This window comes from Hypoxylon trugodes (genome assembly GCF_022578975.1).
Source record: "Hypoxylon trugodes strain CBS 135444 unplaced genomic scaffold F4822scaffold_6, whole genome shotgun sequence".
In the NCBI taxonomy this organism is placed as follows: domain Eukaryota; kingdom Fungi; phylum Ascomycota; class Sordariomycetes; order Xylariales; family Hypoxylaceae; genus Hypoxylon; species Hypoxylon trugodes.
Genome location: NW_026250021.1, coordinates 1,558,490 through 1,585,504, shown reverse-complemented (window position 1 = coordinate 1,585,504; position 27,015 = coordinate 1,558,490). Strand labels below are relative to the sequence as shown.

Here is a 27,015-nt window from a genome sequence, read left to right as displayed (position 1 = left end):
CATTTGAATTGGCATGGTTTATGGATTATGTGCTTAACGATGTAGATTTGATATAAACTTGCTTCTTTCCATCTGCCATAACAGTAAATATCCTAACTACGCTGCTCATAATATACCATCTTCGCCCAACGGCCAAAGATATAATGAATTCACTTACCTGTACATCGCTTGCTACAGAGCACCAACAAAAGATGGGGAGTTACGAGTATGATATTCGAATAGTGCACTATGAAATAAATTAGCTTGAATCATAACTTTAAGTCAAACAGAATCAAGGTTAATGTCCTATATCAGGTGTAAAAGCCTTGTCAAAGGTAGTATCATCAAAGCTATTGAGCTATGTTGACCGTCGTGAATTATTGGATCATCATGTAAGGGATCGAGAAAATACTAAACATTGTAGTTGGCTTACCTTATAATAAAGTATCCAAGGCAAATTTAATTCAACTATTCCAACTAGTTAGTTGATATCCTTCGGCGGAAGAACATCAAGAGACTTGGTCCACTGCGGTCAGGCATGACTGGAGTCATCAACGCTGTGAAGCTCTGACATATGCTTGTCAATTTTTTCGTCAAATCATCATATGCAGTAGGACCAAGTCTTCTGAGTGGTAAGACCGTACTGACCAAAGTATTGTCAGTCAAGACAGTGTTGAGATCTGTAAAAGTTAGAATATGATATTGGTTGAAGGAGAAAATAACCAATATGAAAAAAAAAAAAGAATTCAGAAAATGCATGAATGGTAGTAAATAAGGTTGTCTACAACGGAAACCCGAATCAGACTCGTCATCTAATGCTCATCAGGTACAAGAATTGTCTGTCTGAGTACGAGAAAAATTAACTAACCTTGACTGTAGATAGTGCCAAACAATTAGGCGTATCGCGAGATGTGGTTGGCAAGACTTCTTATCCAAATAGACCAACTCTACGAAAGCCAATGATGTTTGACGATTACATACTAGGTGGTGCCGCTAGTCGGACAATCCGAGATTAGCGAAAGCTTCGCTAGGATATTATGAAGGTCGAGAGAGTAATAGGATCAGTGGGCGAGGTTTTCTAGGCCTGCCACAAAATGGCGTATCGACTCATGTGATAGTGATTCGGAGCCCAGTGCCGCTTCATCATATCGAGGTTGGTGCAGGTTTATGGAGGAAATTTTGCATACCTGTTAATCTGCGACGGTGAACTGTACCAAATTAGCGATTGCGCCAATCATCGTTTTGATAAATAATGTGGTAGAATTTCTGATCAGAAAACAGCCAATTTTTTATCGTCAAGAGCAGATGCTTCAGACGGTAATTTCCAGCTATGCGATTGCATAGAAAGAATCATCACTTAGGAAAAGTTCGGTGAAGCAAAGAGGGAACTTACCGATGGATGGATCACCGCGGGAAGAACGACGATGGCCATCACTCTACCATCGCAACTAATCTAGATTATACCCCAAGGTAGGGCGCATTACCTAGCTTCAAGTTAGCATAAAGAAGCTGCAGGTCTTGTTTCTTGACAATTCCAGATAGGACATTTCTGCTCAGACTGACGTGTAAAAACAGTTTCATTCCAATTGGTCAAAGACTCTAGTTTGCGGTTTACATATTGTCATCAATGAAGGCGAGAGATCTAGGAAAAAAGTTGGGTACTCACATTTTAGATTGTAACTATGAAGGAAATCTTCACGATGATGTTGAATGAAGGGAAAGCAATTGGTTTTGGAGAGAAGAAAAAAAAAATGTTTTTAGGACCCAAGCTTCACGCTGAGTGGGGCGTAGAAACACGGTGCCTGGCCGACAGAGCGGAAAAACGGGTGATGATTATCCGAAACAATGGGTTCTCTTGTACTTTTACACCGGAAAAATCCCGGTTCATGGGTTTGGAGATTCCCGATCCACTGCCCCTCCTCGGCCTTGGCATTTTTCAAGCTCCAACCAATTTTCGCCCCTCATTTCTTTTCCGTTTACTTCTTCATCATAGCGGTGTCAATTTTCTCCTGTGTTACCTAACTTTTCTTTTTTATTATTCTAATCATTCCTAAGCATTGCCTCATTTATAACTTAATATTTATAAAACTTCAAAATCCATCGGATGCAATGGAAACTTAGTAAGTAACGGCTAGATATGGTAAGTTTATCGCGTCACACGGAAGATCCGTGCATGTCGAAGCGAATCAACAAAATCCGGCTTGATCATGGCTGGTCATTGTACAATGTCCACACGACCCGAATTAAGGTACTAGTGACGTCTTCTGCCCGATCTCGCCGGCATATCCCGTCTCGGTATAAACGATGGCGGCTTAAATGTCATGACCCGAAAAATTCCTTTTCAGAAACCCAACAAGTACAACAAGTACTCCCCCAACCCACATTTCCCCTCGGCCGGCCATAGGGCTTGGTCGGTTCTAGTGTTTCCCAATGTTTGTGGCTTGAGGGGTCTAGATTTGACCGCCCGGGATAGATGCCGTATGTCATCGTACTGTTGTTACCCGCAACACCGAGCAAGCCAGTTGGAGGAGAAGAGAGAGGACTAGGTAGCTCGGTGGAGCAACGAAACAAAGGGGTGTCTGTCCGTTTGACACTTACTTAACACATTCATAAACTCCTAGCTATCCCATCTCCCCTCGGCATATATATTTTATCATTGCCATATTTTCGTACGACATTTCTCACGATAACTTGCCGGAGGTTACCCTATCTAGCCTAATCATTCGTGCCTACCTATCTACATATTCTACATATCGCTAGCAAACAACACTGTTTCAGTATTGTCCTACCCTCCATCTCTCCATTTTCCCGCATTTGGTGTTGAAGTCAACTTTCTGAGCCTCTTTTATACCTCCCACCATATCGATCTATCTTACTCCAATCTACTATCAATCTATTGTAAGCTGTATCCAGAATAATGGCGGCGAATGGCAATGGAAACGATGTGCCTCCGGCTGAAACAGCCGCTGTAAACACAAACATTGTCACCTTGACTCGTTTCCTTACGGAAGAGCAAGTAAAACACAAGGAAGCAACTGGAGATTTCACGTAGGTTCCAATTACACCGCAAAAGACTGGAATTGCACTAACTCATGGCACTGACGATCGCAGATTATTATGCCACGCACTACAATTCTCCTTCAAGGCCATCTCCCATTACATTCGCCGAGCCACACTAGTAAACTTGACAGGCCTCGCTGGTCAATCGAACGCAACGGGCGACGACCAAAAGAAACTCGACGTTATTGGAAATGACCTCTTTATTGCAGCCATGAAATCGTCAGGAAAATGTGCATTGCTAGTATCAGAGGAAGAAGAGGAGGTCATATACTTTAAAGACCAGACCGGAGCACGGTACGCCGTAGCTTGCGACCCTATCGATGGTAGTTCTAACTTGGATGCTGGTGTATCTGTTGGAACGATCTTCGGTGTTCACAAGCTCGCAGATGGCTCTACAGGCACAAAAGAGGATATTTTGAAGCCTGGTACCGAGCTACTTGCTGCAGGATTTACCATGTATGGTGCGTCGGCTCAATTAGTCATTACGATGAAGGGCGGTACCGTCAATGGTTTCACGTTAGATAACTCCTTTGGCGAGTTCATTCTAACCCACCCTGACATGCGTATTCCGAAAAAGCGAGCTATTTACTCCGTAAATGAGGGTAACTCGCTATACTGGGAAGATCACACGAAAGAGTATTTTAACTCTCTCAAATACCCACAAGATAACGGCAAGCCATACAGCGCCCGATATATCGGTAGTATGGTTGCTGATGCGTACCGAACGTTGTTGTACGGTGGTATCTTTGCTTATCCGGCAGACAAGAAGAGTCCCAAGGGCAAACTGCGAATTCTATACGAATGTGCACCAATGGCTATGGTGTTCGAAAATGGTAATTATCCATCCCAATTCACTCCTCTTATCAACATAACTAACAATCTATTAGCCGGTGGACAAGCTGTAGACAGCCGAATGAGACGAATGCTCGAGGTCGTACCGGAACACATACACGATCGATCAGGTATTTACCTGGGTAGCTATGACGAAGTTGAAAAGGTCAAGGGATTCTACAAATGATTCTAAGTCGAATGTAGTGGAGTTGGATAGTCTGACGGACTCTGGTGTCTTCGGCGCTAAGCTATGGAATGGAGCATTGGGTGCGTCATAGTAGAAAAACGTCGATTTCGTTCCACAAGATACTTTAATACAATACAATTGATGAACAACGTCGTCTGGTTTCCATGGTTTACTACCTAGGTATTTGATCCCCACCCGGGTATATGTATCCCAATTTCTAGAACAGCTTGGGGAAGAACTTGGGGGTATTTTTTCTCCACTCTTGGTAATCTTTACGATGACCATACTTGGCGTCATATTTCTTCTCACTCAACGGCGCACCCGTCACCTTTAATAGTAAAAATACTACAAACACCGGGCTTACATATGATAACGAAATAGCCAACAGTTTACCTGACAATCCACCCGGAAGTCCAAGGCCAAGCTGGACTGGACGTGTTACCAGAATACCTGCAGATGTTGTTGCCAAGCCTGTCCAGAGCGCGACCTCGCCGAAATAATTCGGGTATTGACTACATGTACACACTTCAATTAGCTCACAGCTCACACGCATGACTAAAAACCACAAGCTCCGAAAGAAGAATTGGAACTCACCTCCGACTCCAAAGTCCCCCAGTAATAAACGGTTCATCATGCAACTTATCCTTCCTCCGACGCAACCAAGCACCCTTCTGCCGATCCGCCGCGATCTCAAACGCGAAACCGCCTACAAATAACCCAAGTCCCAGAACATCGGCCACGCCAAACGGGACTGTAGCTAGAATTGCGGTTGGGACGGCGTTGATGGCTAGAACTGGGGCTAGGCAGAGTGATACCCATACCGCTTGCCCGAACCATGCTCCGGCGAATTTCGGGGCGGAGGAGCGGATTGGATCGAAGCGGGAGTCGTGGCCTTGGTGGAGGACGCGCCGGAAGAGGTATGTTCCTACTATGTTGGGTTTAGTTACCAATTCCCGATTATATGTTGCAGAAAGCGTTTGTGGGAAAATGAGGGTTACGTACGTCGAACGGACCAGAACACCACGGCGGCGCTGAGCGCTACTTGGCGCCAGTGAAAACCGCTTGCTGGATTCCCCGCGAAAGCGCTTTGAAGACTTGGGAATGGCGGTTTGGGGGCTCCGGCTAGGGTCGCTGCGGCACGGGCGCGGAGACTGGGTAGGTATAGGCTGAGTAGGGTGACGGTTAAGAAAGTCGCGGAGCCGGAGACGTCGTAGAAGCGCTCGGATTGTGCGAAGATGGAGGGGATGGCGACGGCGGTTTGGAGTGCGAAAGCTGCTGCTACGCTGGGGACTGCGACTCGTAGGAGAGGACTCCGGAAGTTGGTTAGGTGGAGGGATTTACTTAATAGACCGCTCGCCATCATGAAAATATAATCAACGATAATTGAGTTGAGAAGTATGCTTGTGTAGATTTTGAGAAACAAGGGATTATTATGAAGGGAACGAGCTCCGTATATAACTACATCGCGCGCGGCGTTACAAAGCCAAAAAGAAATATGACCATGAAGTCGTGACGTGATAGAATTCCCAAGTCGGCGAATAAGTACAGAGGGGCATGTCATTTGAGACAGGCGGGAAGTTCCGCTATAGCGGATTCTCTCAGCCCTATAATTAGTACATATCACCTATTAAGTGTACCTACTAGGATAGTTCAGTGCCCCCCTGATCACCATTATTAGAAATTAATCTCAAGATCTCAGAATGACTTTAGGGACCTTATTTAAAAATGCATTCGTTTACAATCTTCCCGATACATTGATTCAATCAATTTGTTTTCTATCAGGACTAGCTACCTGCCCGGCACAGATGTTTTGGATCTCATTCTTATCTAAGTTATACAAGGAGATGAATGGCGGTTTGAATCTTTCGTCCCAAAATAGGATGCACTTCATCTCAGTATATATACCTAACACACCTCAACCCCCTATACCCTCTTCCAAACCCTCTCTCCACCAAACCAAGTCTCCTCAACCTTTGCACCCAACAGGGCATCCCTATCCCACTGCATATCCCAAACCGTCAAATCCGCCACCTTCCCAACCTCCAAACTCCCCAGCCGATCATCCCAAAACACACTCCTAGCCGAGCCATAACTAGCCGCAACGACGGACTCACACACGCCGAGGCGGAAGTTATAATTAACGACCTCGTCGTATGCGGTGTTACGATATGATTTCCGCGTCGTGGCTACGTAGACATTGCCCATGATATCCCATGGTGACGTTGGGCTGTCACTGCCTAGGGCTAGTGCGGCTCCGCCGTCGGAAAACTCACGGTAGGGGAATGCGCGGGTGCAGCGGTGCGGGCCTAGGAGGGACGGCCAGGCGCGGAGGATCCATGGGTCGGCGTGGACGGGTTGGACGGATGCGGTGCTGTTGTGGTGTTAGAAAGCCTCATATAAGGGGTAATGAGGAGAAGTTGGAAGTGAGAACAACTTACATCCCTAGCTCACCTAGCCGCTTAGCATCTTTCGCGGACGCGAGCTCTAGATGTTCTATACGGTGGCGGTTCAGAGGGGAGCAAGTGGATAGAGCGTCGACGGCCATGGATATGGCTGCGTCTCCGATGGCGTGGAGCGCGATTTGCAGACCCGCAGCATCGGCTTTGCGGACAACTTCGTTCAGGATCTTAGCGTCCCAGAATGGTTGACCAGTAGAAGCCTTAGTGGCATCGACTCCCTTAAGATATGGTTCTGATAAATAGGCGGTGCAGGCGTCGACAATGCCATCGCAGATTACCTTAATACCAACAACGTGGAGGTCGGGGGACTCTTCGGCGCTCAATTGCTTATGTACCTCGATGGCACGGTCTACTTGCGCAAGACAGTCCGATTCTGAGGTCGAGGGTCTCATAAGCCAATATGCTGCGAGTCGGAATGGTAAAAGTCGTTCGGGCTCCTCTTTGCGTATGGCAAGTAAAATATCCCAAGCCTGGTCCTCCATCGCCATATCTATGGCCCCTATATAGCCGGATGCATTATACGTCTGGACTGCGGCCCTAATCCATTCTTCGCGATCCTTTTTAGTCGCTACCGAGGCAAGGAAAGGCCAAATAATATTGAAGACAGCTGCCTCATCAAAGGCACCTGTGGGGTTTCCATTAGAGTCCCGCTCAATTTTGCCTCCCTCTGGATCTTTAAGATTCTGGGCGTCGAGTTCCTTTAATGCGGGTGTACTACACCAGGTAGTGTGAAGATCTTTAGAATCTATGTAAATGGGTCGAGGATCTAAATCATCAATCAAGCTCGCTAGAGGCTTTGACATATATCTCATCCATCCTTTGCATAGAATTCGTGGCTCATCGGGATTTGCGGTCGCATGGTCTTTGATGGCTTTCCGCACATCTTCCAAGTTCTCGCAGTGATCGAGTGCGGCCTTGCTCAATGATTGCCCCAATCTCAACAAATGAATATGGCCGTCGATGAACCCCGGGAGAACAGTCCGTCCGTTCAATTGGTGGACGGTAGCGCCGTCGGCTCGAGCTTGGGAAATCTCATCGTCGTTTTCGGAGCCAACGTGTTTAATTATTCCTTCGTGGATGTAAATTGCATCTCCAAACTCAGGCTTCGTATCTAGCCCTGGCTGTTTGGCATGTAAGAACACCTTCCCACCAACAAAGACATGCCCATTCAATCGTGCCATAGAGGTTAGTCAGTATCGTCTCTCATCAAGCATTGCTATGAAATAAAGTAGAGGAGATTCAGCATTGAACTTTAAGCGTGGACTAGAACCTCATGTATCGCGAGGGCGACATCGGCATTATCTCTTTCTGAAAGGAAGTCGGAAGCGTCATGGCACCCCGCGCGATCCACCGTTCCATTGCTAGGTAGTTCAGCTAGGAAAGCTATCTGATCTGGGATCTTGTCCTGACCTGCCTAGCATAGCCTAGCTTTAAGCTTTACATATACGTCTAGATTCTGTAGACTGTTTCTTATGTATCTCTCGGAGTTGATTTCCATTCTTGATATTCCGTTGGTAACTTTATACACGCTTTAAATGGCTCTGCTGTTTGAGAGGGGCTGGTAATTCCGCCTGTAAGCGCTGTAATGTGATAATTCTCTGGCGGAGTGATACAGTACGACAATTCTAAGACGCAACATTCGAGATGAACGATTTCGCTTGAGATTGATCATAGCACCGCTGTTATTTATTGAAACGTGGTATTCCGATGATAATTGAGTGCACCTAGGTATACACCAACTAGTTTGCAAAAGATCGTTGTTGAAATTGGTAGAATGCGCCGAGGTACCGTGAAATCTGTACCTACGCCCCCTATCGGACCCCGCAATATTGATCAGATCAGGGCCATCAGATAAGATAAGATAGCGCTAATGCAGTGACATCTCCACTGGAAATGACGATTTGGGGGACCAATTTTTATTTCTTTCCACTACAACTACAGGATTGGGTTTGTCTGATACCACCCTAACGTAATAGGGTCACTAGCCGGTGTCCTCCGGTGGACTTGGCTTGGGTTTGGTTGGGAATCTCTTACGCTATCTTTCTTAGAAGCGACGATACAACATGGAGAGCAACCGAACGCTGAGACAGTCTCCACCTGTACGCGGAGAACAAGGAGTCGAACCCCTTTGTTTCTTGCGGCTGAACATTCAAATATATTCGCGCAACAGAAGTAAGAGATAATATCTATAACTCTGAATACAACTTCCACCTTTCGGTAATCTCGTTTGAGTCAGGTCGATATGAGTACCCATGGCGGTTCGGGTAAGACATTGGTGGTCGGCGTAGATGTCGGAGGTACGAGCCATTTATCCTTGACAAGCGAGTTCCGAAGCTCACCTTCATCAAGGGACCAACACCGACAGCGTTCTCCTAGATATTTCCAAATCTAGTGGCGATGCAGTACTAGCATCTCACAAAACTCCAACGAGCGCCAATGTGACGCTGTCCGTACAAGCTTCGCTGGAGACATTATTGAGTAAATCGACTGTAAAAGCTTCGGACATTACCGCCCTAGCTATTGGTACCACGCATTTTCTCAATGCCATCATCGAAAAGGATACATCTCGTGTTGAGAAAGTCGCGGTACTCCGTCTAGCATCCCATGGCTTCTCTGCTGGCGCGCCACCATTTGCGGATTGGCCGCGGGGTCTTGAGAAAATAATACATGGTCACTCAGCTATCATCCCAGGGGGATGTAATATCGATGGAACACTCATCGGTCCAATTGACGAGGCTTCAGTTAAAGAACAAGCCGCAATTATTAAATCCAAAGGGATAAAAAACATAGTTGTCGTTGGTATTGGATCCGTAACCGATGAGAAGTATCACCAGGAAGACACAGTGCACAAGTGGCTTCGTACGGAGCTAGGTGACGATGTCAATATCGTCCTCTCCCACAACATCGCAAGACCCGGCCTCCTTGCTCGCGAAAATGCTTCGATATTGAATGCGTCAATTATGAACTTTGCTCGACGGACTATTCGAGCTTTTATTGGCGCAATTCGACGCATCGATCTACAATGCCCACTGTATCTCACATCCAACGTCGGCCATCTTTTACCAGCTTCAGAGGCCATGCGAACGCCTATCCGAGTATTCTCGTCTGGAGCAACTAATTCCATTCGCGGAGCTGCGTTCTTAGCTAAGTCATCAATATCGCAAGCCGGATCCATTGTCGTGGATATCGGTGGGACTACAACCGATGTTGGGTATCTACTAAAGAACGGCTATCCGCGGCTAGCAAAGAGTTATACTAATTTGGCGGGCGTCAAGGTAAACTTGGAAATGCCGTCGGTGGAAAGCATTGGTCTCGGCGGTGGTTCCGTTTTACATGTCGCCGACGATGGAAATGTAATAGTCGGACCGGACAGTGTCGGACACGATCTTACTACGAAGGCACTGTGTTTTGGTGGTGATATCGCGACCGCAACAGATGTCGCAGTTACATCGGGCGTCGCTGGTGTGGGTACTTCTCAGATTTCTCTAACCGAGGAAACTGCGGCAAAGGCCAATGCGCGGATGAAGAAAATGCTTGAAGACTGTATTGACCGCGTTAAGCTTAGTCCGGAACCATGCACAGTCATTCTGGTCGGAGGTGGTTCGATTCTCTGCCCGAAGGAACTCGCCGGTGTGGATAAGGTAGTGGTGCCCGAACATGCCGGAGTCGCCAACGCTATTGGTGCCGCGATTGCGAAAGTATTTGGTGCAGCGGAGATAATCGTCAGGGGCGATGGTATTCAAGAAGGCATTGCACAAGTTAAAGCCCGAGCTATTCAAAACGCTGTTGCGCACGGCGGTCACGCGGATACTGCTATTATCCTATACGAAGAGGCTTCTGGAATACCATATACTACAGACCAGACATTGGTAAAAGTTGAGGTTGCATGTGAGGCGGACCATAAGAGGGTGCATGAAGAGATCGTTAGCACATCAGTCTCCGACGCACTGATTGATCAAGTATTATACGAAGAAACTAAAAAGCACGAAATCCCGGTTAGTAGAGAGGACGAGGAGGCGAAGGTCAAACTAAGCGATTACAAACCGGTCGTTACTCCGGCAGGCGAGTGGATACTCTCCGAAACAGATATACGCTTTCTGGGGATTGGATGTTATATCCTAGGATGCGGTGGGGGAGGGTCACCCTACGCTCCGTATCTTCACATGCGCCAGCTTCTGCTAGAAGGCGATACAATACGAATCACTCGCATTGAGGACCTAAAAGATGAGGATATAATGCCCCCAGTTGCTAGCGTTGGCACTCCAGCTGTGAGCATTGAGCGACCTGGAGGAAATGGTGTATTATACGCTATGCAGGCGATGGAGAAAGAGATTGGCGTCAAATTTGATCATCTAGTTGCGACCGAGATTGGTGGTGCCAATGGTGTCGGAACACTGATTTGGGGGAGCACGAGATTTTATAATATGCCTATAGTTGATGGAGATTTGATGGGTGAGTTTTTCAACAATGCTCTCTTTTCGTCTATTTACTGTTGCTAACCTCGTTATTAAGGCCGTGCATACCCAAATTTCGAAATGAAGTCGCAATATCTTCATGTATCTTCTGTAGACGAATTACTCCCGGTAATTCTATGCAGCGGCAGTGGTGAAACCGCCATCATACCCGCACCTCAACCCGACGTAGCTACCGCAAGCTTAAAAATCCGTACTGCGTGTGTGGGGATGGGTTCTGCTGCTGGAGCCGCCGGTCGTCCTTTCGATGGGAAAAGTATGCGTCAATTTGGTATCCCTAACACTTATTCATTAGCTTGGAGACTCGGTCGGGCAGTTGCTGTCGCACAGCAGACGGGCAATATTGTCGATGTACCCAAAGCCCTAATCGCCGTTGCTGGTGGTGAAAAGAGCGCGCAGGTATTGTTTCAGGGGAAAATCCGCAGCGTTAAAAGCACATTAACTACGACAGCCCATAGCTTGGGCGAGGTAACCATCGAGAGGCTTAGCGATAGTGAAATGGAGACGGAAGTCGACAAGGTTGGAGAAGGGTGGGTGGAAATTGTCGTACCTTTTATGAACGAGAACTTGGTTGCTATTGGGAAGAGGGAAGATGGTTCTGAACAGGTAAGCACATTACCAATTGCCATGGTACAGCTATCATACTTATTTTAACTACGTATAGGTTCTCGCTACTATCCCCGACTTGATCTTCTTACTCGACACTTCCACCGGCGAGGCCGTTGGTGTTCAAGAGTATAGATACGGTCTTAAGGTAACAGTTATGATCATGGCCCCTCACCCAATTTGGGCCACTGAGCGTGCGCTAGAAGTCGCCGGACCTAGCGCATTCCATCTACCTTACAGTTACAAGACCAATCTAGAATACACAAGGCCTGTTAGCGTTATTGATGAATTTAGGCCTCAAGTATAAGAATCTATTATATGGAAATTCATTCGTTCAATCTCAATACTTTATAGTAAGTCTTCACCTATACTACGGTTTAACAACACCTTAGGCAATTCTATGCGCATGCCGATTTAGGGCACTTAGGCCTCTATTTTATTCACTAAATTCAATAGCTAAGACGCTCTAAGTGTGCCGAAATTTGACCCCAGTAATCCCCTAATCCAACCCCTGTATGACATGCTAGAGCAGCTATTCCACTTTAGATAGGTACCCCCGCATGCCCCCCAGGCACCTATACGGCTCTCGCTCAGGCTTCGCCGTAGCCAATAAATAGGGCGACAGGATTGGACTATAGGGAACCTCCGGGGCTATATCAAGGCAAGCTACCCCCCGCATATCATAGAAGATGGCGACCTACTTGTCTTCTCAGCGCCAACAAATCAAATGGCTAACGTTGGGTTACATGATAGCTATTTGTCGCTGAACTCTACCTTTGGTACGATACGCGGCTTCGTAAATCAGGATTACCCACATGTTGCCCAATTCTTAGGCATTCCGTTCGCCGAAGCACCGGTTGGGCCGAGGCGATGGTTACCACCGGTACCGAAAGCTCCGGCTGACCACTTCGATGCGACTGAGTTCGGTCTATCGTGTCCGCAGTGGTTCGGTGGCCCGCCGTCGGTATATGATTCGGATGTTCCGGAGTTCTCTATTAACGATACTACGTCTGAAGATTGCTTATCTTTGTCTATATGGGCACCGGCGGAAGCCGTAAAAGACCCCCCGAAAAGCAAGTTGCCGGTTGTTGTTTGGATCCCTGGTGGTGCATTCCTTGTGGGCGGCTCAACTGTGCCTTATCAAAACCCTATACCCTGGGTTGAAAAGAGTCAAAGACACATTGTCGTGAGCGTAAAGTAAGAGAAGCACCTGTTCATAATACCAAGCTTGGTTCTAAATGATATAGCTACCGGCTTACAATCTTCGGCTTCCCTAATGCAGCAGGACTAGCTCCCTATGAACGAAATCTCGGCTTCTTGGATCAGCGTCTAGGATTGGAATGGGTTCATGAGCATATCTCCTCATTTGGCGGCGATCCTTCACGGATAACACATTTCGGACAGTCCGCTGGTGCTCGAAGTGTGGATGCTCACTCTTTCCAGTATCCGGATAAACCGCTTGTGCGAAACCAAATAATTAATTCAGGGACAGCACTAAATCCTCTACCCGTCAGAGATACAGATCATGGTTATTTCACCTTTGTGGCTGAGAGCCTCGGGTTTGAGGGAGATGATCCTAGTGCGGAGTTGGAATTTATGAGACAACAATCCGCTGAAAAACTGATAGAATTCATCAAAAGTCATACTGCTTCGGGGGAAGATCCCCAATTGAGCTTCAGGCCGGTTATTGATGGGTTTACCTTGTTTGATGACTTCGAAGAACGAGCTAAAGCAGGGAATTTTAGTAAATTGGTAAGTTTCACTGACTTGTTTCCGGGTCACGGAGCTGATTTTCGGGGTAGCCTGCTATTGTCGGAACTACGAATGAAGAAGGAAACGCCTTAGCACCGTATAATCCAGATGGAGTGAATAAGACAGCCGCGGATGGCATCACCAATAACTTCTTCCGCAAACCTGCAGCGAAGATAGCCCAGTAAGTCTGAGAAATTATCACCCGTCGGCGTTGGACAGCTTTCTAAAGAGATTACGCCTATAGGTACCGCTCGGAATATGCACCAACTTTTCGCTACCTTTACAAGGACCCCGCCCCGGAGGGAACTGCTTCGTTCCCTAATATTTCACCTCGAACTTGGATGCGAGCGTATCATAGCTCTGATCTGCCGTTAATATTTGGCACACATTCTTGGTTCAGAGGCCGCTCAACGGCCAGAGAGAAGGAAGTTTCAGAAGCATGGCAGGAATTATACGTCGTCTTTGCCGAAGAAGGGCCTGAAGGCCTTCGCAGATTGGGATGGGGAGAGGTAGGTGATGGCAAAGCTATTGTCATTGGGACGGGCGAGAAGGGGTGGGAGAACGTCGACATCAAGGCGATCGATGGGGATGAATGAAATAATGAATTGAGTATACAGGATTAACAATCTCAGTTCAGATTACAAGGGTTTCCTAAACGCCATTACACCATTCCCATATTTCTCATCAGGTATAGACAATCCCGCCGTCTACAAGCTGCGTCTGGCCAGTAACAAAGTCGCTATCACTGCTAGCCAGGAAGCTGACTAGCTTAGCCACGTCTTCTGGCACACTCACTCTCTGCAATGCAGTGCTATCATATACCATTCTTCTCATTACCTCGCCCTTCGGAAGGCCTTTTCTCTTACCCGTTTCCGCGTCGATTAACTCCCACATAGCAGTCCCAACAATGCCCGGCGCATATGCGTTCGCAGTGATATGGTGATCCGCCATATCCATCGCATAAGCTTGAGTTAAACCACGGACAGCGTATTTACTAGCGCTATAATGCGGCAGCATGACGAAGGGCTTGAATGCGACGATAGAAGCCGCGGCAATGAGCTTCCCAGGGTGATCTGGTTTACAGTTCCCCTGGATAATCATCTGCTTGGCTGCCTCAGCGAAGCAATTTTGTACTCCGAACACATTGACGGCGAACATGCGCTCGAAGTCTTGCTCTGTCAATTCTAGGACTGGCTTCACCTGGGCAATTCCAGCATTGGCTATCCTGGTAGATATGTCAATACGACACCAATAGGGGCAATACAAGTGACACATGCAAACAACCTACATGGTGTTTAGAGGTCCTAGCGCATCAACGCTAGTTTGAATCATTTGCTTTACTTCGTCTCTCTTTGTAACATCGGCGATTGCGGTACATGAGTTTCTCCCCATGTTTTGTATTTCCTTAACCAATTCATCGCAGCCAGCGCGGTGAGCGCTCACATCATTCACGCAGACATCGTAACCATCCGCAGCGAGGCGGAGCGCTATGGCTTTTCCGAGCCCGCGACTTGAACCTGTTACTATGACACTTCTCCCGACGTTGCTCTGACGAGCAAGTGAATATCTAGCTCGTAACCCACATCCAACTAAGTTGGCGGGGCGTGAAGTCCTAGGGAGGATCCTCGAGTTGGCGAAACGAAATATCTTCTGTCTTGTAAGGCTTGCCATTGATTTATCAAGGATGATCGGTTCAATTCTACAAATCAAATAAAGTGTCGATGATATTCATGTTTAATTATATACTTCCCATCAACATGATATCATCTTGAAATACCTAGTTCCCCGCATCGCCAATCCTAAAACAGGGTGTAGAACGGGGAAAGGAATGTATCCGAGACCAAACGGTGCAACTCGTGTGATAGTCGGAGTATCATTGCATCTTCTGGAGACACATCTGTCGAAGGAATAGAGGGGACGCGAGGGGTCGCTGTAGCTACTGTAAATATCATTTGCCGATTAGTTTGCCGACATTATGCTAGAACTAATTATATGCACGCCAATCCCATCGGTCTATACGAATTTAATAGGAAGTCGAGAGGATGTAAGGGCCGCCCCCGCCCGGCCCCTTTTCTCCGGGGAAATCACTACGCATATCCGCGCGGGCGCCGAAGACTCCTTTACGACCACGCTACGATGTTAAGAGACATACCTAATATTTCTACTGAAAAATCCCACCAAATAGACAAAGGATACCGGTGTGATTTACACCAGTATAGTATTTGGGCGCATCAACCAAAACATTCCATTCAAATGCGCAGCGTAAGCTGGATCATAGTGTTGATATGATTTTGCGACGATTCACAATACGATTTAAATACTCGCACAATTGAGTTTGACCCTAGACGTAGCGAATTCAAAGAACTCTCTATGCTGGTATAGTTTACAGTCATCATTTTGTATATAATGTTTGAGACCTCAATTCGACTACGAAGAAAGTTGAGACCTGGGATACTTTTTGAGTGTGGCAATACCTCAGACTAATCGTGATATAATATTGTAATACTTTTAAGGAGAATAGCTTCATCCGATACTATACAAGATCCGAAACACCAGCCAACCTGGCCGGACACAAGAAACTTTTCTTTGCCTCATTAGCGCCGACTGGCTATTGTTTTATGGAAGCCTGGTGTATAAGTGAAATAGACGCGTCACGATTCTCTGTATCTTGAGCACACCATCATGCAAAAAATCCGGGTGCCTGATTTCAGTCAATATTAAAGCACGAATTTTGTTCAATACATAGGTATTCGTACTTTAAAATTATAGATGTCTAAGAGTATACCCATCAACCTGAGTTACTTAAAAGAATACTAACCATGTCCATTCCCAACCATACCATTCTAGCGGCCACAGAAGCCGATATCCCCATCCTCACCGGTTTCCTCCAAGACTCGAAACTACACCTAGCCATCAACCGCTTCCTCTTCCGCGACTGGCCCGCCGAGGCAGCTCAATGCGCCAACTACAGGTCCGCCGTCGAGTTCGGCGTCAAAAACCCGCAGACCACATCTTTGAAAGTCGTCAATGATGCCTCGGGAAAAATCGTCGCGCACATGTATCTGAGGCGAATGAGCGACAATGAAAACCCCGATACGCCGTCTGAATCCGATGAATCGGACAGTGAGAAGGATGAACAGAGCCAAAATGTAGACGACAAACAAGATGAGGATAAGAATCAGGACCAGAGTCAGATTCCGGACATATTCGTCCCCGAAGTCTACGAGAAAGTCGTAGAAGCCATGAATCAAATAGAGCCGGAAATAACTGGTGATCACTATGGTAGACCCCCGTCACCCTAGACATCCGAACGAAACCCCACAACTAACTTCCTGTCTACCTCAGAACTAACCCACATATACGTCGACCCCGCCAGCCGCCGGCAAGGAATCGGCACGCAACTTATCCAAGTATGCCACGACCGAGCGCAAGCCGAGAAGCTGCCCCTGACTATCTGCGTGGAGCCAAATCACCATGATTTCTTCGTGAAGCAAGGATTTAAAGATGAGAAATACGTTGATATTGATTTGCGTCAATGGGCCGCTGAGAATAGCGGGTATGGCAATTTTCGTATTTCGAGGATGAATTTCGTGATGTCTGAGTAACTTCGTTTATGTAAGAATATAGAATTCTGGATAGAAGGTTAGAGGTGTAATGCTAAGGGTTTGGAAGTTTTGTAGTTCGGATAGATTCCAATTATATATTTGCCAGTTTTTATACCAATCCCTATCTAAAAACACACTTCGCAAAACAACAAGGCATATATAACAATAATAGGTATTATTCACTAACCTACTTGAACGAGGACGATAAATACCTATATCAGCTATTTATACAACCGTAAAAAACTAGACTCACGGCGCGGTAGTAATGAACGGAACAAATCAGCTCATCGCGAATATGTACTACAAGCCGAACTCCCATCCCTTAATTCGTCCAGTGATGCTACAGTCCAGGACCTTCCGCTGCCCATTGATGTCCGCGCGGCAGACGTGCGTTTAGATGCGTTTTTCCAATCACCAGATCCGCCCTACCGACCGGTGTTGGCAAATGCGCTCTTCACGTCGGCGCGGGGCCACTCGAAGAGTACGTCGCCGCTGTAAACTGTTGTTGTAACTGTGGAAATCCTTACTTCCACTTCTCCGTAGAACCTTTCGCATTCTCGGAGAACCCTGTTAACGAGACTGCGGCTCAAATTAGGGTCGTCAGCATCTCCAAAATGTTTCTCGACTCGTTTTCGTAACGCTTCGACGCCCTTTCGTACCTCACGGCCGTCATAACCGCTAAGGATTTTGTTAAATGTGCCCTTGGCGTTGCTTGGTTGTGCGGCAACGATTGTGGGGCTCTTCCCCGTAGCGAGTTGTGTCTCGATATTTTCGAGATATTCAAGCAACTTGCCTAGTGGTCGTCGCATAATTGCGTTGAGATATAGGCTCATGTGCTCGCTCATCTCCCCTGCAGCGGCTTCTTTCCAGTCCTCTAGAATCTCTAGTCCGTGGGTATCGAGTTCTTCGAGGAAGTGGTTCATATTTTCGATAAGTAGAATATGGTAGTTGAGCGCTTCCTTATCTTCGGGATCGGCGCCGCTATGTGTGAGTGTGGTAGGGTTTTCGCGAGCAATGACCTTGAGGGAGTCGAACATGGTCTTGATAATACGGTCGTATTCTTTATCCACAGTCTTCCTAACGGATGAACTTGTATCATTGGTCGCGAGCATGTTTTCAACCGCACCAGAGAAATGCGGGAAGACTCGCATAAAAGATATAACACCTTTACGTTTCTTAATTTTCACCTTAGTCTCTTCGATTGCGCGTATTTGTCCCTCGACGAATTTGGAAAATCGTGACTCTAGGCTTCCATGAAGTTTTTGTAGGATTTTGTTCAAGAAATCTTGGTTAGACTGCACCAGCTCCAATTGCTTACGTTCGAGTGTCGCAAGAATACCAACTCCTTGTCTGTTCACATATTAGCTCTGGCAGGACTACGTAAAAGTAATAGATATTGCACTTACAGTGGATCTTGGGATAAAACCCAGTCGACCGCACTCTGTAGGTCTTGTTCCAAGAATGAGAATATTGCTTCCATCGCTCGGGTAACTCTCCTGGCTAATTCCTTATCGGGTTCCATTAGTCGATGTCGTCGTAAATCACCAACTCTGCGATCTCGCGGTTTTGTTGCGACTACCAGGTCGGAGAAGTCGGCTGTTTCTAAGGTAGTGGCATGGAAGAAATCCACAATAAAGTTTTGTTCAATCTCGACGAGAGGTACCAAGTCATCCATCATACCAGCAAAGACTTCGTAAGGTAGATTCCGGCCGTCGGAAATCTTGTCGAGGCTCGTCTTGCTGCCGTCGCCTAGAGGACCTCGCAGAGTCCTAGCTAGGGTCTGACTTCGCTTCACGGTAAGTTTCCTAGCAGTAGTCATGGTCCCTTCCTGCTGTCTTTCTATTTCGGTAGTGAAGAGAAGCTCTGCTTCGTCGCCCGTAGGTTTTCTGGCATTTCGTTTCCACGAATCCAAAATTTCCTTGAATCTGAATTTGTAGAGTGGCAGATTTTTCTCTTGGTATACCTGGAGGCAACGATTCCAACCCTCAAGGTCTACCTCTCTGGCGTAGAGAACAAGAGGGCTATATCGCCAAAGCAGATCTCGTCCCACGTCATGATGCCCGGGATCAACCTTTTTCGATAAAGCTCCGTCGACTGCTGCCCTAATTTCTTGGGATGCCTTGTCGAATTGTCGTGATAGGAAAGCGCTGAACCGTTGTAAGAAAGCCACGCTCTCTGATCGGTACATCTCCCTTTTCTCTTGAACGATTCGCATTTTCCCATAATCGGTATTAAGACTAGATTGACCACTTGAGCTTGCATCCTCGCTCTTTCGGAGCTCGGATCCAGCAGCCGAAGAATCAATTTTCATCATCGCCTTATACAAAGTGACAAGTGCAGCCTCGACGTCCTCAAGGCCCGAGGTAGACTCGAGGGGTGCCTCTGCTAGGGCTCGCAAATCATTGGAGGTGATAGCGCATGTGTCAAGCAGCGATTCTAACTCTTTCCTAAGCAGTTTTTGGTTTGCTGCCTGTACTTGTAGACCTTGTCCCTGGGCTTCTATGTATGCAATGTCATCGGACAATGTCTAGATGTTGATTAGTGATCGGATCTCCAAGATCTTCGGGCCTGGACTTACAGATAATTCCACGCTATACAAGGTCAACAGGTTGTCAAGTTCATCACATTCCGCAATCGCAATATCAAGACCTCCCTTAATCGCAGCGACTCGAGCGTCCTCCTCTTGGAATCGCACAACCCAACCTCCAGCTTGGGCTTTATTTAGTTCGCGATCGATATCGAGTTTCATCTCTTCGAAATTCCGGCTTCGCATCTGTTCACCGGGTACCCAGCCAAAATGATCAAGCCACCTCGCAAAATCCGTCGTCTTGTCGAGCAGCAGTGTTGTATCGATACCCAGAGCAGATAAATACTTCGAATCATTCCCGATTACGGTTAGAGGCCGCGGCTCGATTTCTTGTCGAGCTATCTCCATGCTTTTCCTCTTAGTTTCCTTAACAGAAGCCTGTAAACTAGTAGGGCGACTAGAATTGGGAACCGTGACCTTGACTTCGGGAACAATAGCCGCTTTGTCTATAGACTTTCTCTCGGGTTCGGAAATTTTTGGTGGTTCGGGCTTTGGCTCTGGGCGTGGTGGCGCTGGAACAACACTTGTTATTCCATCTGGTCCGTCCGTGTTGCCCTTGCTTGCTGCTTCTCGCAATCGTTCTCCAGCCCCACCAGGTCGGGGTTTAAACGCGGATGCAGCGGACGCTGCTTTCCACAAAGCTCCGGCCAAGTTATTACGAGATTGCTTTGCTTTGATCATAGGCCCTAACCCAGGGCGAGATTCCTCTTCCGCTGGCGTCTCGGTCGGCGGCGTTTGGGGTACTGGTGTTTCAACGGTTGGTGTTATCGGTGTGCCGTTCGGGCTAGTTATAGGGTCTGAGGGGATTTCGGGAACTGGCTCTGGTGGTGGCGGTGCTTGTTTCTCTGCCGGAGGGGTAGAGTCTGAACGCTTCCCGATTGAATTTTTTCGAGGTGACATACGATCGTTATTTCTCGGTGGCGGGTCTCTGCGAGCGCCCTGGCTCATTAGCGGCGCAGGCACAAGAGTATTATCATCTGGTTCTTTTGGTCTGGTCGGGTCCATTGGTGGTCTTTTTCTATCAGGCAAATCCATCTGAGAAGGCGATTCGACAGGATCACCGAATCTACCAAATGCGCCAGGCCCTGTCATACCTCCCCTGGAGCGCGGAGGTATGCTGGCAGAATCATCACTCCTTGTCGTGGATATTGAGGCTGCTACGGAGTCTTGGCTCTTGTTATTACCAGCAAGCCTTCGGAGAGCGGCAGCCTGGTTCCCGGCACGAGCGTATTCTGGACCAGTGGGAGACCCTTGTATAGGTGACGATGTCCCGTTGGGTGGTACGAGGTTTCGCGCAGGCGAACTAGGGGGTTGCGGGGGACGGTAGGGTTGGATCCCGCCTGTGGCGGCCACGGGGTTTGGCTTGTTTTGTATAGGTAATGCGCTGGATTGGGATGATGGTAGGGAATCGGGTTTCAAGGATTTAGGTTCCACTCGTGGCGGCGTCGGTATAGGTCTACCCGGAGGAGGCGTAGGTCGAGTTCGTAACGCGGGATTGGAGTTAGAGGGAGACTCTTGGGAGGGTGGTGGTATTCTTCGAGATCCTAATACTTGTTCTAGCTCACGCGGGTCGAATCCCTTCAACTCAGGTACATTCCCGCCCGTATATTTTCCGTAGATTTTGAGTAAGCTGGCAATGAAGAATTTCTTTTCCTTATCTGCTTGAGCCTGCCAGTAGTAAGGTTTCCCGATATTGACGATAAATCCAGTATCACCAGCCCATTCCCGTTTCTGAGGATCAGCATTCGAAGCTGTAAAAGATTCTATTCCAGTCAAATCGTTCAAATCCCATGTTTTTCCAATCGAGAATGAACCATTCGCATTTTCCTTGGATTTGTGCATTCGCACTCGACCTGACTTTCGCACAGCCACAATTATTACTCGAGGTTTTTCGGATTGAGCTCGCGCTTCGGGGGGTGGAGGCGACGATGGGTGCGACGAAAATTCGGTGATTTTGATGTGTGTTATGTAGGTTTCGAGTACTACAAGAGGATACGATACATATAAGTTCTTGGTACGGTTGACAAGAAAAAGAAACAAGACGAGACGAGGGGTATATAAGGAAATCTTACTGGACCCGTCACCATCCTTTTTATTGAAACAACTTTCTACAATGCGCCTCTTCTCCTCCTCAAACCGTTCGGCCCTGTTGTATTCACGGCCATACATAGGCCCGCCATTCTGGCGTGGGTGATCCATAGTACCAGTCTATCCTGTGACGAGTTGGGCCTGGAATTCATGAATGTAGGTAGCTTAGTACGATTCGCGGAGGATCGGTGACCATCTTCGATTCCTTCGATATTTCAATGAGCGACAGCGCAAGATTATATGCGACCTAACTTGTAGGTTACTCAGCCAATTGTTCGATTTGAAGCATTGAAGTGATAGAGAAGGGAGCGCGGAGGGATGGAGATAATTAGGTTGAGGAGTATGCAGAATGAGGGAGTGAGTGAAGTATGATGATGTACAATTTGGCGTCTCAGGGAGTTTAAGGCCAAAGCGTCTTGGGGCCGTCGCTTCTAAGGTTTCTTGGCGTTGACATTTGATAAGCCAATCTTGGAAGGTGCCTTGACGGTGGAAACTTTTTATTTTATAATCAACGCCACACTTCATGAGCCATATACACGCCACATTTCACATTTCCTATGATTTAATTCCAAGCGCCCGCATCTATCTTGAACTTTTCATTTTCATTTCCTTTCATTGCTATGGATTAAAAAAATGTTTAATAAAAGCACAGAAATAATTCCAAACCCGAATATGATGTTCAAGCATACCTCTCCATGATTTCTTTGACCCTTTCAAGAGGAAGCGCCTCGATCTTGTGTCCCTGGTTTCCTACCATCGTCTCAGCCATGCACAGAGCATTATAAATCGACTCTTCGGTCGCATCTGCAGCGGCTTCGAATAACCCATTGATTGTAGTATCATCAACCAAATCAACCGTGATGGGAGTGGGTTTAAACGGATCAACCGCCCTTCGCTCCATTGATACTGACTGGACCGGGATTTCATTACCAGTTGAGAAAGCCAGGAAAATATCACCAGAAGGGTTATGGCCATATCCCCCAACTCTAGAAATCCCCACCGTCGCTCTTTTAGCAAGTCTTTGCAATTGAATAGGACTTAAAGGTGCATCTGTCGCGATGATGACGATGATGCTTCCGTCTTTCCTATTCTTCTCTTTCTCAAGCGCGTCATACGCCATCTTGATTGCTGGGTTGCTTTTGGCGGCCTCGTCGGCTTCCTGAGCTAGGATTCTCCCCACTGGTACACCCGCGATACGAAAATGCTGTGGCCTTCCGTAATTTGCTTGTACGAGTGCACCAACGGTGTATGTTTTCGCCTCCCCTTTGCTGTCGAATCCATCAACCAACCTACTGCTACTACCGGTACCACCCTTGAAATAATGGCAAATCACTGCGATTTTGTTTAGTACGGGTTTCGTATTAGAAAAGGCAGATGGTGTTACTCACTTCCGGTTCCACCACCAACATTTCCTTCCCGTACTCGATCGCTTGTTACGCTCTCGAGACCCTTGACAATATGTTCGGGCTTGATAACGAATTGAGTAAGATCGTTAAGGTAACCATCGAAAGTCTCTGCGACGACAGGTAGCAAAAACCAATCAACATTCCCCTTGGCTACGCCTTGAGCCTTTATGGTGTATTCGTAAATTCCTTGGTATGCGGCACCGACTGAGAATGAGTTGGTAATGACAATAGGGGAATGTAGCAAGCCAGTCTCGTTGATCCAATGGCTACCAGTCATCTCGCCAGAGCCATTGAAGCTGAATATGCCGGCGTAACAGGCATTATGAAACCAATTCGTTCGAGGTAGGATGCTTGTGACACCAGTGTTCACAGCACCATCGTCAGCGAAAATTTCCTGTGTATGAACAAGGACGCCAGGAACGTCAGTTAAGGAATTGAGGGGCCCGGGTCTCCAGTATCCCAAGTGCAAATTGGGTAAAAGATCCCGAAGTCTTCTTCGAGACTCATTGCTCGCAGTTGTGTTTGAAGTCGACGACATAATGCAGGACGAATTCTTTAAAACTCAATTCACTGGCAGTAACCCAATTCTACCATCTGCCTACATTGATGATGATAATCTCGAGTAAACAGTGTTTTTATATTCAAATATTCGATCATTACGCTAGCATCATGTCCCCTATTTTGGTGTTCTCCTAGCTGACTCACGCCGAAGACTAGCGAACTCAGCGAATCAAGATCATCGATAAGAACAAGTCTTACCCCATTTAGGAGGTCGATAGCACTGTAACTCAAACGATTTCAGGGTATAATTGTCAAGTTTCGTGGGGTTAAGAGATAGCGATACCACCCTTTTTAAACAAGCATCCAATCTCGTTACGAATGAGATTTTTAGAAACAAGTATAATCGACTTATAGTTGTCATTTTAGATCAAAGTATACTTAGTATCCCTTATGTATACCTTCTAATTTGTACAGAGCTACTCGAGACATTAAACCGAGCTACTTCAATTATGCGGAGATGTTTATTACCGGCCCAAGAACCGGCAAGAACGTCAATTCCCCCACAGCGGGACACTTACGCTACTCTATTACCCCACATTCTATTATTCCCTTTGTCCTTCACTACACCTACCACCCTTACCAACTCATCATACAGGCTGGACTAATTCCCTAGACCTCGATCATATCCTCGGAGGCTTAAAAATCCATTTCATTTATACCAATTGACACTATATAGCTGGCGATTATAGCGGGAGAGCGACTAGATATATGTAATCCGATATACTGTATTTTCGACAAGTCAATTGGTTCTCAAAATAATCTATACAGATCTCACAACCGGCAAATTTCAAGATGGTTGCCGCAGTCCGAATAGCTCCGAGCGTGAGTACTACAACCCCGAGGTTAGGATACACGTACTAACGTTGTGAGAATACTAGGCTGCTACAAGAGCAATCAGCTTATTACGAACAGTTCAGTACGCCCACCCGCCAAACTGCCCATGTCATTCCAATCCAGGTCACCACCATCACCATGCGAAACCTCAGATTGACAGGTATGCTCAGCATACCCATCGACGAGGCTTTGCCTCTCCTATGGATCCTTCCCAGCAGAGGGAATATGCCTTCGAAATGGCTGCCTCATCGATCCGCTTCGGCCCGGGAGTCACCCAAGAAGTCGGCATGGACTTCAAGAACATGGGTGCTAAACGCGTCTGCGTCGTGACCGACTCAACTGTCCGAAAGCTCACTGCTGTCAAGCAAGTAGAGGAGGCTTTATCAAGGGAAGGTATTGAATATGAGATATTCGACAAAGTTCGGGTTGAACCGAAAGATAGCTCGTAAGTGACTACTGAGTCTTTTGAGATAAAATGAGTTTTGACTCAATTGTGCCTAGAGTTAAGGAGGCAATCGCTTTTGCCAAGCCATATCAACCAGATGCATTCCTCGCTGTAGGCGGTGGTTCAGTTATCGACACCGCTAAATTAATGAACCTCTACACCGAATACCCCGACGCCGACTTTTTGGATTTCGTCAATGCGCCATTAGGTAACGGACGGCCAATTGACAAGAAACTCAAGCCTCTTGTCGCCATTCCAACCACGGCCGGTACCGGTAGTGAGACCACTGGGACGGCGATTTTTGACCTTGTAGCGAAGAGAGCCAAGACTGGAATCGCGCACCGCAACTTAAAGCCGACTCTCGGAATATGTGACCCGCTCAACACTAAGACGATGCCTGCAGCGGTAAAGGCGAGTTCTGGATTAGATGTACTTTGCCATTCGCTTGAATCGTGGACAGCTATTCCATTTAACCAGAGGGTACCTCGACCGACCAACCCAATATTAAGACCGGCTTATCAAGGCGCAAACCCTATTAGTGATATCTTCTCATTAAGTGCGCTCCGCAGCACAGTGAAATACCTCCCAAGATCCGTAAAGGACCCAGAGGATCATGAGGCCCAGAGTGAGATGCTTCTCGCTGCTACTCTTGCCGGTGTCGGGTTCGGAAATGCTGGGGTTCACCTCTGTCATGGTATGAGACATCCTTCAATAGATGACACGTATGAGCAATGACTAACAAAGAGCCTAGGCATGTCGTATCCAATTTCCGGCCAAAATCCCGGACACCAGCACGCAGGATACGAGGTCACAACGCCTATCATCCCGCACGGTGTTTCCGTTGCTGTATCTGCACCCGCCGTCTTCCGATTCACCGGCCCCTCTAATCCTGAGCGCCATCTTGCTGCCGCGGAAGCGTTCGGGGTAGATATCACCAACGTTAAGCGTGAAGATGCGGGTCGTGTCTTGGCAGATGCTATCACGGAGTTCCTTGCCGAGTTAGGTGATCAACCCAAGGGTCTAAAGGAACTAGGATTTGACTCGAGCCACATCGAGGCTCTAGTTGAAGGCACGATACCGCAGGCTAGGGTATTGATGTTAGCGCCTGGCCTGGCCAAGGAACTCGAGCATGAGAGGGATCAACTGAGGAGGCTATTTGAAGATGCATTGACGCATTGAGAATGAATAGCATTTTATCGGACTGTATATAAACTACGTGTTTCATGTGGGGAGTTTACTATTGATACTATCGCTAGGCCAACGATGTCCAATTGAAAAGCTTCGCTTTTGGTCAAGTTGTATGTCCTCTTTACTTGAAGCAACACTTTTTTGGATTGGAATATCGCGATAACTGCGGATTCAGGTAAAAACCGAAGATACACATCTGTGTCAATGACACGAGACCTGTATTCAAGTGAATATTATGTCGCCACATTTCCACAATAATAATCCCATAAAGGCACCCACGACAGCGGCTGAGAATGCGACGTAAAGGGTTCCAGTTTCATCAAATAAGAAGCAACTACGGTATATAATATTCTGTAGTTACTGGTGGGAAGATACATAAGTTTGGTTCTGGTTGCTGCCGAATGTAACAATTGGTCATGTTGGAGCAACGAAACATTCATGCTCCGAAATGTCAGCGTCCCCTATTTTGAATATTTTTTATTTCCACATTGTCATGTTTCCAACCTCCAACCTACAACCTATGATAACTTTCCCAATACCCTTCAATGATTTAATGCGGATTTCCCTAACATAAATATCGTTCGCTTCAACATTAGCGTTGCAGAGCGTGTGCATCTAGATAGGTTAGTATCCAATTACCTCCCAAGCCTCACCAAGCCGTGGCGATATTTCGCTTGCCTGAAATACGACCTAAATATACCTCGGGTGACTGCGTAACGTAGCAGCAACTGGAAATTCCAAGACTCTCATTCTCACCACGGAATACCGATGAGACATTATATACATAGCGCATGGTGTGTGCAGAAGCTGTCTAATAAATTGCCTTAAAATGCTGTGGATACAGCTAATAAATCTCGCAGGACTCCCGCGGTGACTTGCATTATGCACCGCGGTAGACTCCGAAAATCTAAGAGCCGAATGAAGTTTGACAGCTTCGGTCCGAACCTCTTCGGGC

At 47.0% G+C, this 27,015-nt stretch overlaps 11 protein-coding genes across 11 annotated transcripts; 5 read left to right on the top strand and 6 right to left on the bottom strand.

Annotated features, from left to right (window-relative positions):
* Positions 1–163: 163 nt before the first annotated feature.
* Positions 164–944, bottom strand: F4822DRAFT_288288 (uncharacterized protein). The gene is made up of 3 exons (XM_051454968.1): positions 848–944; positions 413–797; positions 164–226 (listed from the first exon to the last, which is right to left on the bottom strand). The coding sequence occupies exon 2, from the start codon at positions 736–738 to the stop codon at positions 457–459; it is 282 nt and encodes a 93-aa protein (XP_051313379.1). The 5' UTR covers positions 739–797; positions 848–944; the 3' UTR covers positions 164–226; positions 413–456.
* Positions 945–2,711: 1,767 nt separating this feature from the next.
* On the top strand, positions 2,712–4,327 carry F4822DRAFT_288378 (inositol phosphatase). The gene is made up of 3 exons (XM_051454969.1): positions 2,712–3,027; positions 3,091–3,872; positions 3,927–4,327. The coding sequence occupies exons 1-3, from the start codon at positions 2,897–2,899 to the stop codon at positions 4,055–4,057; spliced, it is 1,044 nt and encodes a 347-aa protein (XP_051313378.1). The 5' UTR covers positions 2,712–2,896; the 3' UTR covers positions 4,058–4,327.
* F4822DRAFT_407071 (DUF1295-domain-containing protein) lies at positions 4,210–5,586 on the bottom strand. Its single transcript, XM_051458463.1, has 3 exons — positions 5,060–5,586; positions 4,652–4,985; positions 4,210–4,569 (listed from the first exon to the last, which is right to left on the bottom strand). The coding sequence occupies exons 1-3, from the start codon at positions 5,418–5,420 to the stop codon at positions 4,275–4,277; spliced, it is 990 nt and encodes a 329-aa protein (XP_051313377.1). The 5' UTR covers positions 5,421–5,586; the 3' UTR covers positions 4,210–4,274.
* Positions 5,587–5,738: 152 nt separating this feature from the next.
* F4822DRAFT_407069 (amidohydrolase 3) lies at positions 5,739–8,371 on the bottom strand. The gene is made up of 2 exons (XM_051458462.1): positions 6,496–8,371; positions 5,739–6,428 (listed from the first exon to the last, which is right to left on the bottom strand). Exons 1-2 carry the CDS (start codon positions 7,695–7,697, stop codon positions 5,981–5,983), a joined length of 1,650 nt encoding a protein of 549 aa, XP_051313376.1. The 5' UTR covers positions 7,698–8,371; the 3' UTR covers positions 5,739–5,980.
* A 387-nt stretch (positions 8,372–8,758) lies between these two features.
* Positions 8,759–11,901, top strand: F4822DRAFT_430349 (hydantoinase; the record flags this gene model as incomplete). Its single annotated transcript, XM_051461271.1, has 4 exons — positions 8,759–8,813; positions 8,866–10,968; positions 11,029–11,594; positions 11,653–11,901. 4 exons carry the CDS (start codon positions 8,759–8,761, stop codon positions 11,899–11,901), a joined length of 2,973 nt encoding a protein of 990 aa, XP_051313375.1.
* A 420-nt stretch (positions 11,902–12,321) lies between these two features.
* Positions 12,322–13,986, top strand: F4822DRAFT_444226 (acetylcholinesterase; the record flags this gene model as incomplete). Its single annotated transcript, XM_051463200.1, has 4 exons — positions 12,322–12,791; positions 12,842–13,346; positions 13,397–13,527; positions 13,591–13,986. The coding sequence occupies 4 exons, from the start codon at positions 12,322–12,324 to the stop codon at positions 13,940–13,942; spliced, it is 1,458 nt and encodes a 485-aa protein (XP_051313374.1). The 3' UTR covers positions 13,943–13,986.
* A 44-nt stretch (positions 13,987–14,030) lies between these two features.
* On the bottom strand, positions 14,031–15,017 carry F4822DRAFT_437652 (NAD(P)-binding protein; the record flags this gene model as incomplete). The annotated part of the gene is made up of 3 exons (XM_051462436.1): positions 14,031–14,571; positions 14,635–14,863; positions 14,930–15,017. 3 exons carry the CDS (start codon positions 15,015–15,017, stop codon positions 14,031–14,033), a joined length of 858 nt encoding a protein of 285 aa, XP_051313373.1.
* A 1,102-nt stretch (positions 15,018–16,119) lies between these two features.
* Positions 16,120–17,036, top strand: F4822DRAFT_288148 (uncharacterized protein). The gene is made up of 2 exons (XM_051454966.1): positions 16,120–16,628; positions 16,692–17,036. Exons 1-2 carry the CDS (start codon positions 16,166–16,168, stop codon positions 16,949–16,951), a joined length of 723 nt encoding a protein of 240 aa, XP_051313372.1. The 5' UTR covers positions 16,120–16,165; the 3' UTR covers positions 16,952–17,036.
* Positions 17,013–22,075, bottom strand: F4822DRAFT_288132 (exocyst complex component Sec3-domain-containing protein). Its single transcript, XM_051454965.1, has 4 exons — positions 21,611–22,075; positions 19,530–21,520; positions 18,358–19,478; positions 17,013–18,301 (listed from the first exon to the last, which is right to left on the bottom strand). The coding sequence occupies exons 1-4, from the start codon at positions 21,735–21,737 to the stop codon at positions 17,377–17,379; spliced, it is 4,164 nt and encodes a 1,387-aa protein (XP_051313371.1). The 5' UTR covers positions 21,738–22,075; the 3' UTR covers positions 17,013–17,376.
* Positions 22,076–22,246: 171 nt separating this feature from the next.
* F4822DRAFT_288007 (DmpA/ArgJ-like protein) lies at positions 22,247–23,669 on the bottom strand. The gene is made up of 2 exons (XM_051454964.1): positions 23,015–23,669; positions 22,247–22,958 (listed from the first exon to the last, which is right to left on the bottom strand). Exons 1-2 carry the CDS (start codon positions 23,568–23,570, stop codon positions 22,306–22,308), a joined length of 1,209 nt encoding a protein of 402 aa, XP_051313370.1. The 5' UTR covers positions 23,571–23,669; the 3' UTR covers positions 22,247–22,305.
* Positions 23,670–24,385: 716 nt separating this feature from the next.
* On the top strand, positions 24,386–26,051 carry F4822DRAFT_430343 (Dehydroquinate synthase-like protein; the record flags this gene model as incomplete). The annotated part of the gene is made up of 4 exons (XM_051461270.1): positions 24,386–24,415; positions 24,472–24,872; positions 24,929–25,566; positions 25,624–26,051. The coding sequence occupies 4 exons, from the start codon at positions 24,386–24,388 to the stop codon at positions 26,049–26,051; spliced, it is 1,497 nt and encodes a 498-aa protein (XP_051313369.1).
* Between the last annotated feature and the right edge of the window lie 964 nt (positions 26,052–27,015).

What these genes read in the sequence shown, in the direction of transcription:
- F4822DRAFT_407069 (XM_051458462.1), bottom strand. Translation starts at nt 7,697, where the DNA reads ATGGCACGATTGAATGGGCATGTCTTTGTTGGTGGGAAGGTGTTCTTA. An exon ending in CGGCTAGGTGAGCTAGGGAT is followed by an intron (nt 6,429 to 6,495) that starts GTAAGTTGTTCT and finishes ACACCACAACAG; the next exon opens with CACCGCATCCGTCCAACCCG.
- F4822DRAFT_288132 (XM_051454965.1), bottom strand. Translation starts at nt 21,737, where the DNA reads ATGGATCACCCACGCCAGAATGGCGGGCCTATGTATGGCCGTGAATAC. An exon ending in AAAGGATGGTGACGGGTCCA is followed by an intron (nt 21,521 to 21,610) that starts GTAAGATTTCCT and finishes ATCCTCTTGTAG; the next exon opens with TACTCGAAACCTACATAACA. An exon ending in TGTATAGCGTGGAATTATCT is followed by an intron (nt 19,479 to 19,529) that starts GTAAGTCCAGGC and finishes ATCAACATCTAG; the next exon opens with ACATTGTCCGATGACATTGC.
- F4822DRAFT_407071 (XM_051458463.1), bottom strand. Translation starts at nt 5,420, where the DNA reads ATGATGGCGAGCGGTCTATTAAGTAAATCCCTCCACCTAACCAACTTC. An exon ending in GGTGTTCTGGTCCGTTCGAC is followed by an intron (nt 4,986 to 5,059) that starts GTACGTAACCCT and finishes AACCCAACATAG; the next exon opens with TAGGAACATACCTCTTCCGG. An exon ending in GGGGGACTTTGGAGTCGGAG is followed by an intron (nt 4,570 to 4,651) that starts GTGAGTTCCAAT and finishes GTGTACATGTAG; the next exon opens with TCAATACCCGAATTATTTCG.
- F4822DRAFT_288148 (XM_051454966.1), top strand. Translation starts at nt 16,166, where the DNA reads ATGTCCATTCCCAACCATACCATTCTAGCGGCCACAGAAGCCGATATC. An exon ending in AATAACTGGTGATCACTATG is followed by an intron (nt 16,629 to 16,691) that starts GTAGACCCCCGT and finishes TGTCTACCTCAG; the next exon opens with AACTAACCCACATATACGTC.
- F4822DRAFT_288288 (XM_051454968.1), bottom strand. Translation starts at nt 738, where the DNA reads ATGCATTTTCTGAATTCTTTTTTTTTTTTCATATTGGTTATTTTCTCC.
- F4822DRAFT_288007 (XM_051454964.1), bottom strand. Translation starts at nt 23,570, where the DNA reads ATGTCGTCGACTTCAAACACAACTGCGAGCAATGAGTCTCGAAGAAGA. An exon ending in TGTTGGTGGTGGAACCGGAA is followed by an intron (nt 22,959 to 23,014) that starts GTGAGTAACACC and finishes ACAAAATCGCAG; the next exon opens with TGATTTGCCATTATTTCAAG.
- F4822DRAFT_288378 (XM_051454969.1), top strand. Translation starts at nt 2,897, where the DNA reads ATGGCGGCGAATGGCAATGGAAACGATGTGCCTCCGGCTGAAACAGCC. An exon ending in GAAGCAACTGGAGATTTCAC is followed by an intron (nt 3,028 to 3,090) that starts GTAGGTTCCAAT and finishes TGACGATCGCAG; the next exon opens with ATTATTATGCCACGCACTAC. An exon ending in GGCTATGGTGTTCGAAAATG is followed by an intron (nt 3,873 to 3,926) that starts GTAATTATCCAT and finishes ACAATCTATTAG; the next exon opens with CCGGTGGACAAGCTGTAGAC.